The sequence below is a fragment of the Zea mays genome, chromosome 5, assembly GCF_902167145.1.
Source record: "Zea mays cultivar B73 chromosome 5, Zm-B73-REFERENCE-NAM-5.0, whole genome shotgun sequence".
Lineage (NCBI taxonomy): Eukaryota > Viridiplantae > Streptophyta > Magnoliopsida > Poales > Poaceae > Zea > Zea mays.
In genome coordinates, this window is record NC_050100.1 from 168,974,933 (window position 1) to 168,991,026 (window position 16,094).

The window sequence follows — 16,094 nt, forward strand, 5'->3', positions numbered from 1 at the left end:
GGATGATCCCATGGAAAGGCGCAGCGACTGCCCGGACCGAGGACAGATCGACACGCAGGAGCCCGAGGGTCTCGGCGTAGATGATGTTGAGGCTGTTGCCTCCGTCCATGAGGACCTTGGTGAGCCTGACGTCGCCGACGACGGGGTCGACAACGAGCGGGTATTTTCCCGGGCTCGGCACGTGGTCGGGGTGGTCGGCTTGGTCGAAGGTGATGGGCTTGTCGGACCAGTCTAGGTAGACTGGCGCCGCCACCTTCACCGAACAGACCTCCCGACGCTCTTGCTTGCGGTGCCGAGCCGAGGCGTTCGTCGCTTGCCCACCGTAGATCATGAAGCAGTCGCGGACCTCGAGGAACTCTCCCGCCTGGTGATCTTCCTTCTTGTCGTCGTCGTGAGGCCCTGTGGAAGTGGCGCCGAAGCATGGCGCACTCCTCAAGGGTGTGCTTGATGGGCCCCTGGTGATAGGGGCACGGCTCCTTGAGCATCTTGTCGAAGAGGTTGGCACCTCCGGGGGGTTTCCGAGGGTTCTTGTACTCGGCGGTGGCGACAAGGTCCGCGTCGGCGGCGTCGCGTTTCGCTTGCGACTTCTTCTTGCCCTTCTTCTTGGCGCCGCGCTGAGTTGACGCCTCGGGGGCATCTTCCGGTGGGCGGCCCTAGGGCTGCTTGTCCTTCCGTAAGATAGCCTCGACCGCCTCCTGGCCAGAGGCGAACTTGGTGGCGATGTCCATCAGCTCGCTCGCCCTGGTGGGGGTCTTGCGACCCAGCTTGCTCACCAGGTCGCGGCAGGTGGTGCCGGCACAATTATATTTTTGTAGTTTCAATTTATTAGTATGTATGTATTTACAATATATATCATTTGCATAACACAATATTTATACTATCTATCCTTCGTATAACACAAATGGATATAAGCTCTAAAATGGTTAGAAGTTGGGCGTTAGGAGGGGAGGATGCAGGGTTCAAACCCCAAAACCCGTGCTATAAAAGACTGTATAACGAAGAAAAAACTATATTGCATCATGGGCTAAAAATGTCCGGTTTTCTTTTTATTGAGTACAGAGGGAGACATTGGCCCAAAAAACAGCCCATCAAACAGTTTTTTTTATCGAACAATTAGTAAAGAGGTGAGTGGTGGACTGGTGGTTATAGGCTTATAGCATGTCTTTCGGCTGTGTGAGCGCATTTTTTATGATTTTACGAGTCATTCTAGTCTTGATCACTCAAATTTGACCAAATTGTAGAGGATTTCAATATTTATGATACAAAACAGACATCATAGAAAAATATATTTTATGATAAATCTCGTGATGTCTTTTTAGTATCCTAGATTTGTATTTTTTTTTCTTCTTTACAAAATTTAATCAACAGACATGTGTTTGTACTTTTATCCTAGACGAAATACAGTGCCTTTGCACCGGTGGCCCGCCCAAAGTCGCCCGCCACTCATGTGAGGCCCACTTGTCGATCAACAAACGATTAACATGACACGTCGATCTATGGAGCGAGTCAGACAATCTTTGAACCCTGATGAACTATGTTCAATGATCAAAAGTACACATTTTTGGAGATTTTGACACTCCGGGCAGACTAGCGGCGTTCCACAACTAAAGTGTTGCGCCACCTTTATTAGTTATGGTACACGCTTCTCTGCGCTCGTTTCCAGATCATGCAAGGGACAGGATGTGGGCACAACGCAAGCACACCCACAAGAAAGGCAAAACACACACGACTGCCGCTCAGTGTTACAACTTACAAGCGTATCCCAGCCAGGTTATGTACTATGCACATTGCATTGAGCTACGGCATTATATGGAAACAACCAAACTGTTCGTTCCAATGCATCTATAGTCCTTCAGTATCGACGGCCACCACCAGTCGACAAAAGCACTCTAGTTGCTTTCTTACCCTTCTTCCCAGCGCCATTTGCTTTCTGCATCTCCGAGTTGTCAGCTGCAGTCACGGCTCTACTGGAAGATATGATGCTGGCAAATGATAATGCGGGTGTCGCTAACGGCCCTGCATAACACAAATATATCGTTACCGCCAGGAGTTCAATGGAAATCAGGTTTTAATACACTGCAAGTGTCCAAACTCCTAAACAGACCAGGTATCACGTACCTTGGTCTCTCGAGGTTTCACTTTGGCCATTTGCATCCCCAGTTCCGAGTCTTAAGGGAGGTGAGTCTTGAGCAGATGCAAAACCCAAGCGTGTTACATCAGAGAAAAGCTTCCTTTCACTCGCTGGTGGACTGGTGGACGGCCCAGCGTTGTTTCCCAGGGCTTCAGTGCAAAGAGACATCAAAATCAGCACCAACAAGAATGAACCAAATCTCAGATGTGCGTAATAAAGCAGATGAGAAAATGGGCAACAGACAAATGCAATCAGAAAACTGTGATATTAAGGATATCAAGAACAAGCAGGGACACCATCCGAAGTTCAGTAAATTTACCTTCAAAGTCATCCAGAGAGAACATGACATCGTTGTGACTTTGAGAGGAATTTGTATACTCAAATCGCATAGCTGATGCCTGAACAGCAGCAGCAACTTCCGCCTTCACTCTCTCACTTTCTTCCTACAAAACAGAGGAAACATGTGAAAAGGAGCCAGAACATGCCACACACAACTACATAAGCAACATGGAAAGCAAACCATGAAAACTCAATGGCTCTTGTATAATTGAATGATCTACTCATACTGTATTTGGATTCCAATTGCATCTAAATTTTCAGAAATGGCTTGGTCCAAATTAACCAATTAGGTAATCAATTTGTAGGTGATAAGCATTGTGAATTAGAGTTGCGAGTTATATTATGCCTGATGATTCTGCGTGCATCCTTGCTAGACATATACTAGGTTCCACGTGCCTCTTTAAAAATTGACTAGCTGTCAAAACCAGTTGTAAAAGGCTTCACCATCCCCCAATGGGATTCTTCCCATTCGATCCAGTTGCAGTCAATGATGCAAGTGGGGTGGCAGCGGTCAGCCCTCCCCACGTCCGCATGAGCTTCGAGAGCTTTTTCAGACACATGCAGAAGCTCAAGCAGCACCGAATGTTTCTGCAGGTTTATGTGGCAGCCTGCACAGCGCCGCATTGCTGATGCAACTTCACTCGTGTCCCCCTTGCCGCTGACTGCAAACGCAACCCACCCATGGCCAACGAAGTGGCCTCCTACCCCTTGTGTGGATGCTCATGTGCATGAAGGTCTTGGTTCTGGTCCGTGCAGAGCAGGTAGCCCGAGCCTCATTTTGTTCTGGCTGTCCAGGAGATCAGCCTGCCTAGTAGCCTTGGGTTTGGCAACGCCACAACCGCCATCCTGCTCCACCTGTGTCGTAGCCATGGATAACGACGAGCCGGCCAAGGCCATCCAACGATGGATGTGGTGCCGTACTATGAATGTCCAGAGGTGAAAAATTCTTGCAGATGAAAGTCGAGACGAGAACACGGTCCTTCTCAACAATTAGGCTCCACGGCTGCATTCGTGTTCCGGAGCGCACATGAGGATGGCAGCGCAGATGACGCCTCCAACAAGAACATCAACCCCGCGGCCACCGCTGCTATGGAGGATGACAGGAGGGAGCGCACACTGAGGCAGGGGAGGCCCGCACGCTTGAAGGAGGATTGTGTGTTCAGCGTCTAGGGGCAGATTGGCAGCTCCTCGGTTTTCCTCCTCCTTTCTGCCTTCGTAGATCGCAATAGCACGCTCCTTTAGCCCTGCGCATTCCCGCGACACCATTGGGCCAAGTGGACGATGGGCGTCGAGCCGCTCCTGTTTTACAGGCTCGTGGCACAGGTCTACGAGGGCTTGAGGCACAGTAGCCCAGTAGGTTAGCAGGTTTGGCCTGCGCTGCTTGCATTCCTAGTTGCAGTTGCCATGCTACTTTTGGGAAAGAACCAACAAATATAAGACAACCAAGCAATATAAGGAATAAGTTTTCCAAGTAGCGCCTCCAAGTCCCGGGTTCGATTCCCCTCGGGGGCAAATTTTCCGGCTTGGTTTAAAAAAATCCCCCCGTTGTACCCCATCCGCTCTCGGGCTACGATGTCCTGTGTGCCACCCTCCAGTTAGGCCATTGCAGAGTGGACGGTCGACATCGGCCCGTTAGTGATGGAGGGCAGGTTTCGGGGATTTTTCACAGCCGGGCCATTGTTTCGGTCTCTTCTTTGTATTATACCGGGAGGGCGGTCTTTCCTTCTGTCATAGACCTTCGGTCCATGGGGATAGCTGTCTTCTCCGGCGAGGTTATACCCCTCTGCCGCAGGCTTGGTTCTAGGGTAGCAGCCCTAGGCGCTTGAGAGGGTCATTGCAAGGGAGAGAGATTGGTTTGTTAATGATCTTGCTTGATTTATTCTCTGCTGCCATGCGGCTTATAAATAGCCCTATGGCTAACCAACTTCTCCTACAAACTCTCAACTAACTCCTACTTTCTTGGACTTATCTGATGCTAACAAACTCTCCACAATTCTCTCATTTCAATCTTATTCTCTAACCTTATCCCAGCTCATCTCAATCTTATTCTCTAGCCTTATCCCAGCCTGGTTGTTGCCTCTCGCTCCCTATTATGTCCATGACATCTCCCCCTCCCTTGAGGACCAACTCGTCCTCGAGCTGCCATAGACTTACCTGACACGACTTAAGGTTAAGTCTTTTACATCTCGGCTTACCTTTATTATTTAAGACGAAAATACAAAATAATTGTGGAACTAAAATATAAATTTGAACTGCAGCTATGTCCTCCTGTCCTCCTGGATCCCAAGGAAAGAGCTGAACTGCGGACTTCACGTTGGATGAAAGGTGGAGGAACCAGCCCGTTCTTATGTTGGGTCTGTCCAGCACCAAGGCAGTTGCCCGAATGAAGGAGACGACCCTCTTTGGCCGTGCAGGGGGGCTGCATACCCAGATCTCAACTTCTGCAGGGGGTTCAAAAAGTATAGACGAGACCTGGTGGTTGGGCGCGCAGGCTGCGAGTTGGTGCAGGTGCAGCGATGAGCTGATCAGCAAGTGCAGCTTCCGCACCGCCCGCCTAACAAGGAAGCCGCGCACTGCGGCTTGCAGGCGCACCACGGCCTGCTCATGTGATGACGGCCATGGGGTGGCCCTGGAGGCCACAACAAGGTGCTTCTCCCCACGAAGGAACTGTACCTGGCGGCGTGCCAGGAACCCTCGCGCTGCCGCCTGAAGCCGCACCGCTGCTTGGAGTTCCTTCTCTGTCTTCTCCTTGTAGCGGTGGAACATCACAACGAATTGATCCCACTTCTCTTCGAGCCGAGTGAATGCATCTAGAGTTGGAGAGGGCGGGTGGGAGGGCGTTGCGGCGGCAGATGGCGCGGCGGCTGGTGGTGGTGAGGGATGGGCGGCTAGTGGTGGTGAGGATAACCTGGAGCTGATACTAGGTGAGGGATGGGCGGCTGGTGGTGGTGAGGATAACCTAGAGCTGATACCAGGTGTCATGGACCTTCGGTCCATGGGGATAGCTGTCTTCTCCGGCGAGGTTATACCCCTCTGCCGCAGGCTTGGTTCTAGGGTAGCAGCCCTAGGCGCTTGAGAGGGTCATTGCAAGGGAGAGAGATTGGTTTGTTAATGATCTTGCTTGATTTATTCTCTGCTGCCATGCGGCTTATAAATAGCCCTATGGCTAACCAACTTCTCCTACAAACTCTCAACTAACTCCTACTTTCTTGGACTTATCTGATGCTAACAAACTCTCCACAATTCTCTCATTTCAATCTTATTCTCTAACCTTATCCCAGCTCATCTCAATCTTATTCTCTAGCCTTATCCCAGCCTGGCTGTTGCCTCTCGCTCCCTATTATGTCCATGACATCTTCCACGGCCGAGTTTTTTTAGTTTTGCTTTTAGACATTGTACAGACATCATTGTTAAGCAATGAGAAAGCAAATATACAAATGCCTAATACCCCGTTTGGATGTAGATATTCAAGACTAGAATTGGGAATTGGAATCAGGATTTCTGAATTCTACTATTTGGTTGTCTAATGAATTCAGAGCTGGAATTAAAGATCAATTTCTTGGAATTGGACTTTAACTAAAAAGTGTCTCTCACGATTCAGAGCCAAGACTCTAGGTATTGGATGGAATTGCAATTACACATACATCCAGACAACATATTTGTATTGAAACCCATTTCCAATACTAGACAAATTTGGTATTGGATCTAATTCAATTCTAACATCTCAAATATCTACATCCAAACGGACCCTAATATTCATCAACTATCTTTAACAGTTACCCAATTCAGGAGATCTAGCAAATCCGAAGTGGTTGACTGCTACATAGCACAGGCAAATCAAAGTGACATTCTTTAGAATGATCATCAGATTTTTCAGATACGGTTCCCCAAAACCTGGCCGCTTTCACGATTGAACAGTTTCAAGCCATTTATATCATGGCTCCTAGGACGATCCATATTTCGGACCTCAAGAAACTTTAGTTTGCAATTTTTGTAAACTAAAATCTGCAATTGGCTGCTCTCCGCCAGATAACCTGGTGGTTTTGACCCCCAGTCTGTACTACCCTAATGCACATGATAGTTCTGATGAGTTCTGAATGGCTCAACAAACTAATGTGCAATGCAGCAAACAAACTTGTTACCTACCTTCTTGGCGGCTCGTTTTCTTTGTTTCTCACGCTTCTTGATTTCATCCAAGAATGGAGCCAGTGAGTTAGGAGACACTACATCACTCAAGTCAATTTCACAGAACTGCATAATGTGTCAAATGTGAGGCATGGTCATTGGCCAAGAGCAAAAGTTGATCTTCACACCAACTTGACCTGCATGTGGCCTGCCAATAAGAATACCAAAATTACCTGAAATGTAGTTGTTAATGAGAAGTGACTCAAAAACCGATAGCGCTTCCTTATAGCCTCAGACTGTGTTACAGTTTCCAGCTCCAATATTTTGGCAGTTATTCTGTGTGTACAAATTAGCGAAGTTAGTAACATCAAAGTGATTCAAACACCAATAAAAAACAGCAACAGCATTACAGTGTCAAAAGATACTTGCATTGTGGTAGCATTTCAAACTAGTTTTTATTCAAAGACAATATGGGTCTGCAACAGAAAAAAAATCTTCCACAAAGGGTGTGGCACAAAAACTAATCCTAGAGCTACTTGGTAAACAATGGCTGCAGAAAAAATGACTTGAAACAGGTATGGTGGATTGAGATAATTGATACTACCTCCGGTCAAAAATACTTGTTGCATTTGACCTTGCAATGCCTTTGATGCATATCTTTGATCACTAATTTCTTCTAGTAAATATTTTTAAAATCCTTCAAGTCTGATATTTTGCAAGTCTACTTGAATACAAAACTACACATAAATCTTACGTGTTTCCACCAACAGATCCACCATGCAGCGACCCAGGGTGGTCGCCGGCTCGCCGGATCAAAAAAAATGTTTCTTCTATAAAGGATAAGCATATAATGTTGTAGGTAAGTACTCTTGTATAGTGAGGACCAACCAGACTCCAAGAAATTCCTGAATCCATCACTTAATGTTTCCAATTAAATAATGAGAAAATTGTGGATATTTGTACTTCTTATTAAGGTATGACCAAATCTTGTCCTAAACAACATGTTTTTATGTCAGGAGGGAGTAATTGGCTTAAGGCAACTAAAATCGCACACTCGATTTAACAATTAGCACATTTGTGAGAACCCAATCACAAAACATCTTTAATTGGACCAAATGCTGAAAATAAATATGCAAACATCAAGCCCTTCCAGTAACCTAATTGTCACAGGCTCACAGGTCAACTGTAGCTGCAGAGTACAACATGCCTCACATGTTGCATGTAGGCATTATCTGTGCTCTTGGACATTCAGGTAAATTGTGGTGCTAGAAGCACATAAGGGCATACCAATATTGCTAGAAGCAAATAAGGGCATTTTAAGTTGGTATCTTGATGTCCTTATTCCTTAAATAGAATGCAAGTTACACTACCATAATAGAATTGCACTTGCACGGCAACAACAAAATAGTGTGTAAAGAAGGGATGATAGAACTCGAACTTTCAGAGAAGAAGCAAAGATCATATTACCTAGGTGGAAGCATATCAGAACCTCCAAAATGGTTTAGAAGACATCTCATGTTTAGTGGATGGAGAATTAGGTGTTGGCCATCTGACACCTGCAACAATATTTAAAACCATCGGGAACTCTGAATATGTGAAACCACAACATGAAAAATTCATCAGCATCAAAAGCTTGAAAATCTCAGACCTGGTAAAATGTGTATGGGTCATGTTCATTTGAATCAATGGTTGTGGTACATTTCTCATTTACTTTAGATATTGTTCCTTTACCAGAGGTTTTACTCAACTCGGGAGACATGGAGAGTTCTGAAATACCATTGACCATATCTCTATCTGAAAGAGAGATCTTGTGCTCACTCATCTGCTGAGAAGTATTCACATCAAAAGAGTTCCTAGACTTGAAACTAGATCCAGGAGAGAAGCTATCTTTTGATGGAGGACTACCACCATAATTTCTGTAATCAATCCAATATTTCGTCTTCTCTTCCAGTTGCTCCAAAGCAGCAGAAACAAATGGAAGTTTCTCCAAGTCATCAACAAGGCCTAAGTCAGCCATATGCAACCAATTACTAAGATCCAATTTTGCATCTCGAACAGACAACTCCACATCAGATGTCAAAATAAACTTTGAGAAAACATTATAATGCTCTTCATCTGTTGTAGAACTTTCACTGGAGGAGCTTTTGATGGAAGGAGTGAGCGAATTTCTTGACCTGCTCAGAAGTGTAAATGTGACAACGTCACCAGCACGGACATTCTGGACTTGAGTAATTTGTATTGTATACAAATCCTTTGATGATATCATCATGAAACACAGAGGACACTTCTTCCAACACTCACCTCTATAATCATCTTTGCCCATCATTAGATAACGTAAAATGCATGGAAAGCAATATATGTGTCCGCATGATGTGATCTGTGGGCACAATGGTCTTTCCAAGCAAATAGGGCATTGTACCTCAGAAGGGCTATAGTATCTTACACAGATAATATCTTCCCACTGAAGCATCTTATCAGGATCCATTGAATCAATCTGGTAATTCCCAGTATCCAATACAACAAACTTATAGTTTGCTTGGATGAACAGATCCTTGTTGTAAGGTTTTATCTTCCTTTGTCTTCTCGGAAGATATGTTCTAGGGCCTCTGGGCTGTGGCCGAGAAATAGGATCATACTGGAAATTCAGTAGGTGATTAGCATTCACGGTCTGATTCTTCCTGGCAGCTATCTGAGTCCCATTACCCAGTCCAGTAGAACCTGAAGCCAAATGGTCAGCCTGAAGGGATCCCACCATTTTAGGTCTCTCAGGATATGACCCAACTGAGCCAAAATTATCTACAGGCAAACCGGAATCCCCCTGTTCTGAAGAGTGGCATTCTGAAACATTGCCAACCTCTTGTGTACATGTATCATTCTCTTCCCCAGATATTATAAATCCAACTACCTGGAAGTTATTGCATTTTATCAACGTGTTAAGAGCTGAAACCGGAGTTTTTAACACTAATGTGGAAAGAAAAGATGAAAATGGCAATAAGCTCCACAAGCACTTCACCTTTTCGGGAGCATTAATAGATTCTCCAATAGCTGGAACCACTGGGTCTGCAGAATATGAATTGCATTGTAAAGATTACTCTGAAAACAGGAGGGCTAAAAATGGCGTGGCATCACCAATGAGAATGCAACATGAAGTTATGCACACAACTAGTCTAACGAGCAGATAATGAAAAGCTGACTTAAGATCTTAATAACAACCAGGTAGTTAAAGTGAAATAACGAGTATAACTACACAACAGCATGTACAGAGCAACTTAATTGAAAATTAACAAGCAAATCAAAGGCGAGTATCTCCATGGCCATTGGAATATGCACTTCCAATATTAGTACTACACTGGGAGATGTCCATATGAAAATTAATTGTTTAAAGTTCAAAATGCTAGCACTAGAGCTTCAGTAGCATATTTTTTCACTAGCTCTAAAAGAACCAAGTGTAGGGTAAAAAAAAACTTATCAATTAAAAGTCACTGCTGATCTAACTATAAGACATTCATTTTTATGAAAAAAATGTATCTTGAATCAGATAAGCATTGAATATGAATTTCAGCCAACTATCGCTGATACACAAAATATGGTCAGATTTAAACATCTAGATGTAGATGTGCCCTAGATAATCTTATTCTTGATGCAATGTATTGAATCATTGTCATACATAGAGTTAGGCACGCAGATTAAGACCATATTGTACACTAAAAACAGTGTGTGGCCATCACATATACATGAAGAAACAATGGTTACGATGAAATCTAAATTATATCGCTACTGTATTTTTGGCTGGATAGAACTGAGCCAAACGAAAAATACTATCACCTGGGTGACTGAATCTATCATATACTTTCACCCTCCAACACAATAAACAGAAACTCAGCAAATGTTTTGCATCCAAATTTAATCAAACCTAATAGTAGAAAACATTCAGAAACTACATTTAACTGACGTGCTTGACCAAGCCTAATCCCACGAGCATTTATGCACACAAAATCTAGCACCACCCAGACTATCAAATCATTCTCAGCTCAGCATAACACCTACTCCATCCATCCTAGAAAGAGTGCCATCCTCACATTCCGATAAGTCAAACACTTTCAAATTTAACCAAATATATATAAGAAAATATTAATAGTTAGGGTGCATAATTAGTATCATTAGATGAATCGTTGAATATATTTTCATGATACACTTAATTAAAATACAAATGGTGTTAATATTTCACGAGCACGAATCCCATAGTGACACACTTTTTGGACGGAGGGAGTAGAATCCATGGCCAATCAGGCAATCACATGATTTAAGCGGCTGAAAATATCAGTCCCTAATGCGCAAAGAGAACGCTGTAAACTTGCTAGGGGGCACAAATCCCTTCGAAGCTTGTGCTTAGCCAAACAACGCACGTAATCCAAACAGCACCACAGCAGCTGGTAGTTTTCAAAGTAACAACCAGATCCAACCCCATCGGGAATCGTTCAATCGATCTACGGGCGAAGGGGGACGAGTGGAAAGGAAAACTCACTGGAGCTCGAGCCGACCCCGCCGTCGCTAGCTTCCGCAGCGGCGCCGGGTGGCGAGACGGATGCCGGAGGGGAGCGGCGGCCGTGGCGGCGTCTGTCGCTGCCATGTTGGGGACTAGGGCTAGGGTTGTGCGGGCGCGGGTAATAGGCTCCTCCGGTGCGTTCGTGTGGAGAGATGGACATGAACCCGCGCGGGAGCTCGTGGGGTGGGTGAGCGGCGCTCGGTCGAACGGCGGCGACGGAGAGGGCGGTGGCGCGGGGAAAGGGACAGGGTGGCGTGGGGTTAATACGGTCGATGCGTGGTAGGATCGCCGGTTGGCGTGGCGATGGGCAGGCAAGGCCGGGCTCACGTAGACCAACCCACGTGTAGGATGATAACGGGCGAAGAAAAAATGCGCGGCCCAGACGTCAGTTACGTGGTGTTGGGAAATATTATGGACTGCGTTCATGCAATATGGAGGAAGATGGGATTTCAGGGCAGAAGTAGAAAGGATATGCGGTTAACGAAGTCCGCGTGGATGATGTGGTATTTTTTTAAAAAAATAATATCTTAAAAATAAAAGTAATGTGTCTTAAGAAAATATAGTTATTTTGACTTTATCCAGCGAAAGTCACTAGTACAACATAAACATAAGTAAATTGTACAAGAGTCCCACTCCCAACTTGTAAGGGGCCGGTATGCATGCCCTGTGTTAGTACCACCTCGCCTAGCCAAGGGGGCCGTGTTGCACTTATAAGGGCGGGCCTCCCTCCTCTCTCAGCCTAGGTTTTGAGAGCGAGGTGCCTGTCTGAATAGGCTGCGCGCGAGCGCATGAACGCCCGACGCTGGTGATGGTGGGCTTTGGCGGACTGGCCCAGTGGGTGCGTTACAAATGGTATCGGAGCCCACATTGCCGCTGCTGCCTGGGAGAGCTTTGGGCCTCTTAGGGGGGTGGGATGTAAGGGGCCGGTATGCATGCCCTGGGTTAGTACCACCTCGCCTAGCCAAGGGGGCCGTGTTGCACTTATAAGGGCGGGCCTCCCTCCTCTCTCAGCCTAGGTTTTGAGAGCGAGGTGCCTGTCTGAATAGGCTGCGCGCGAGCGCATGAACGCCCGACGCTGGTGATGGTGGGCTTTGGCGGACTGGCCCAGTGGGTGCGTTACAAATGTCAGCAGCTCTAGGTGCTATACAAAAGTTAAGGATGGTAGCTCCGGATGTTCTACGGAAGCCAAGCCATGCAAGACGAGGAGAAGCAGGCTTCTGAAGCTGTTGAAAGAGGGAAGCTGAGAAGAGTAGCCGAGAGACTAAGCCCAACAAGAAGTATATTGGTGTCAATAGGCTGTAATAGGGCCCACATATTTGTTAGCTATAAAAGAGGGAAAACTGCTCGTCTGTAACCTGGCTTTTGGCTAACGATGAACTTGGAAAGGAAGATAGAACATAGAACTGATTCCTGAGTGTCTGGTGAGTCTTGTGAGAGGGTGTTGTTAACATTTGGTATCAGAGCTGGTTCTTCCACACCGTCGCAAACCAATTTCAGGCGAGAATTGGAACTATGGCGTGGCCGAGCCTCGAAGATCCGATGGCGCAGCTGATGGCGAAAATCGAGGAAGGAAATTGAGGGATTCATCGGTGTATGGACTCGATGCAGTCTGCTATGGAGAAGATGGAGATCACGCTCAAGGGTTTGCTGACATATCAGAGCGACTTCGAGAAGGGGAGGCCAGGAATCGAAGCGGAGGAGGTGGGGATGATGGAAGCACCAAAGTCCGTTCAGAATCTGGTGGCGAACGCCATATCGGCGCGCGTCATCTCCATTGAGAAGGATGGCTCCGTCTCCGACACGCCAGCAACGTCCATGCCTTCTCCGGCCTCAGATCCGCGGCATGATACCAGCTTCACCACCACACGCACGTGTCTGGGCACAGACCATGCTGTCACCGCCGCGAGCAGGCGCGCCGGTGCGGGCCACGTCGCGAGTGAACGCACGAGAGGGCGCCACCGTCGCCCCCAGCCGTGCGGACGAGCAAGCGCCCCTGCCGCCGTCGCGGGCACACGCGGACCGTCGCCGCCGCCGCGTAGGCGAGCGTGCGCGGGCCGTCGCCGCTACACAGGTAGCACCGAACCGTGCCCCGTCCAGGCGCCCCTGTCGCCATCGCGCAGGCGAGCGCAAGCGGGTCGCCGTCACCGCCGCCACATTGACTCCCTGAAGTGGTGTCTGGTTATTGAAGCGAAGGGGGTGGAGATGGCAGAAGCACTAACGAACATCCGGAATCAGGCGAACAACGTGGCGCGGAAGGCACTCGGAGTTCCTCTTTCCATTTCGGTGGTGGCACGCTCCTCGATGTCGATTCCTCTGGTAACTACGTCGAGCGGAGCGACAACTGGACCAATTATCCAACAAATCGCTGATCCTTATCAACAACCAGCTACTGATTTGAATGCAACCCGAATCCCTATTCTAGTGGAAGATGTGGTGACCGAGTTCATCAATGGGTTGGTGGATATTTACCCAGATCTGCAGTACCTCGAAGAGTTCCCTCAGATTAAGGTCGTTCATCGTGTTGAGGTCGAGCACAGTTCCTATGACAAAGTTGCAGTCATCTCAGGTGGTCAAAGTGGCCATGAACCTGCCCATGCTGGATTTGTTGGTCCTGGAATGCTGACCGCTGCTGTCTCTAGAGAGGTCTTCACTTCTCTACCTGTTGATTCTATTTTAGCCATTGTTCGAGCTGTAACTGGTTCCAAGGGGTGCTACACGGATGCAAAGATGTGTGAAGTCGTGACGAGGCCCTGCGTCAGGGGAGGGATGCATAGTGACGCTGTCAGGGTGTTCGGTGAAATGACCGGCGCCTGGGTCAAGCCCGACGAACACGTTTATGCCACCACAATCACATGTTTGGGCAGGCTACATGATGCAGATCATGCACTTCAGGTACTGGAAAAGATGAGGGAGGCATGGGTCGAGCTGTGGGAGTTAACATGCAATTCTATGGTGGGTGTGCTTGTGAAGGTGGGAAGGATGGATGAGATATTGCATCTAAAGGATCAGATGATGCTGGCTAAGGAGAAGATGGATGTGGTTCTCGCGAGAATGTTGATGCACGTGTACTATTTGAGTGGAGAAGTTGGGAAAACATTAGAATTGTTTGATGTGGTTGCCAGTGATGGTGTGACACTGTCCAATGTGGCATATGGGGTGATGAACAAAGGTTGTGAAGAAGAGGGGATGACAGATGAGATATATAAGCTATGCACATATGAGTTCAATTTGGTGATCAGAGGCCTCTTGAGAAACAAACAGTGGAAAGTTGACATTGACTTACTTGAACTTATGGTTGATACTTGGGTACCACATTTCTTCACTTACAGTTGTCTAATTCATTGGCTCTACAAGCATCACAAACTCTGCGAGGCAGTCAGCTTATGGGATAAGATGACGGAAGCAGGGGTCAACCCTTCTATTGTGACATACCACACCCTAATGTTGGGGTACTGTCAGAAAGGGTGCAGAGATAAAGCACTCAAGTTATACTCTGAGAGGCTTGATGAAGGATTCCCATCTAATGAGGCCAGTTACCTTAAGTTGATGAAAGGGTATATCAAGAAGAAAACTGTTGACAAGGCCTATGCCCTTCTTAATGAAATGCGTCAGAATGGAGCTCTCGACGAGGGTTTTAAGCAGGCAAAATCTGAAGGCTATAATATGGAGATGGTCGTTGCTGGAGCTGGTTGTGTTTTTTCCCCACCTAGAGGAATAGCAGGTAGAAGAGGTTCAGCTAGAACAATTATTGTGCATAAAGTTGCTGAAGAAGCAAAACCTGCATTTGAAGTTGACGTTACGATGGGAGTTGCACTTTCTGTTTGCACATTGCCAGAGCAAGTTACTTCTGGGAGTTTGGGTCAAAGGCAACTGGAGCTTGGCCTTAGAATCCATGGAGAACTTGGTGTTGCTGTTGTTGAACTCCAGTCAGTTGATATAGTAGCAGAACATGTTCTTAAGCAGATAGTGTCACGAGAAACTCAGTATCTTCCTAACACAAGGGGTTGCAATGATGTTCTCCTAGTGAATGGATTAGGCGCCACTCCTATCATGGAACTTATGATTGCAGCAGTTCCTGAGTTGCAATTGGTGTATGACATTGCTATTGACAGGGTCTACACTGGCACATTATTGACATCACTGGATATGGCAGGATTATCCATTACCGTTATGAAGTCTGACCAAAGTATTTTGAGGAGACTTGATGTTCTCACTAAAGCTCTAGCTTGGCCAGTTGGTTATGAAGGAACTCGTCCACCAGCAAAGCTTCATGTTCCTCTAGCACCATCACCATCAATGAAGGATGACGAGATTCTTGCTCCATCTCAAGAGCTGAGCAAGCAGTTCTTGATGTTTCATATGCACCAGCAAAGTTTTCCATGTGTACCAACTTGGGGACAAGTTGGATCTCTAGGAGGGGGAAATGTCAGCAGCTCTAGGTGCTATACAAAAGTTAAGGATGGTAGCTCCGGATGTTCTACGGAAGCCAAGCCATGCAAGACGAGGAGAAGCAGGCTTCTGAAGCTGTTGAAAGAGGGAAGCTGAGAAGAGTAGCCGAGAGACTAAGCCCAACAAGAAGTATATTGGTGTCAATAGGCTGTAATAGGGCCCACATATTTGTTAGCTATAAAAGAGGGAAAACTGCTCGTCTGTAACCTGGCTTTTGGCTAACGATGAACTTGGAAAGGAAGATAGAACATAGAACTGATTCCTGAGTGTCTGGTGAGTCTTGTGAGAGGGTGTTGTTAACACAACTACTATGCAAGTCGCTCATATAGTTTGGAGAAATTTGCAATTCTTCAATTATAAGAAGTGGTCTTCACCACTTTGCCATCGTTTCAACCGACTTCGTTCTAATGTCACACCCGCTATAATACATGTAGCCGTTTAATAAAAGAAAGAAAGGTTGAATATATTTTTTATAGACATTCTGCCTCTCGTGTTCTTCTTCTC

The 16,094-nt window shown here is 46.5% G+C and overlaps 2 protein-coding genes across 2 annotated transcripts; one reads left to right on the forward strand and one right to left on the reverse strand.

Moving 5' to 3' along the window:
• Positions 1 to 1,598: 1,598 nt before the first annotated feature.
• Positions 1,599 to 11,424, reverse strand: LOC100286129 (uncharacterized). The gene is made up of 9 exons (NM_001159017.2): positions 11,121 to 11,424; positions 9,609 to 9,655; positions 8,244 to 9,500; positions 8,063 to 8,151; positions 6,829 to 6,931; positions 6,617 to 6,721; positions 2,451 to 2,574; positions 2,119 to 2,280; positions 1,599 to 2,016 (listed from the first exon to the last, which is right to left on the reverse strand). The coding sequence occupies exons 1-9, from the start codon at positions 11,299 to 11,301 to the stop codon at positions 1,853 to 1,855; spliced, it is 2,232 nt and encodes a 743-aa protein (NP_001152489.2). The 5' UTR covers positions 11,302 to 11,424; the 3' UTR covers positions 1,599 to 1,852.
• Positions 11,425 to 12,743: 1,319 nt separating this feature from the next.
• LOC103628659 (putative 3,4-dihydroxy-2-butanone kinase) lies at positions 12,744 to 15,686 on the forward strand. Its single transcript, XM_035958899.1, has 2 exons — positions 12,744 to 13,872; positions 14,761 to 15,686. The coding sequence occupies exons 1-2, from the start codon at positions 12,744 to 12,746 to the stop codon at positions 15,684 to 15,686; spliced, it is 2,055 nt and encodes a 684-aa protein (XP_035814792.1).
• The last annotated feature ends 408 nt before the right edge of the window (positions 15,687 to 16,094 follow it).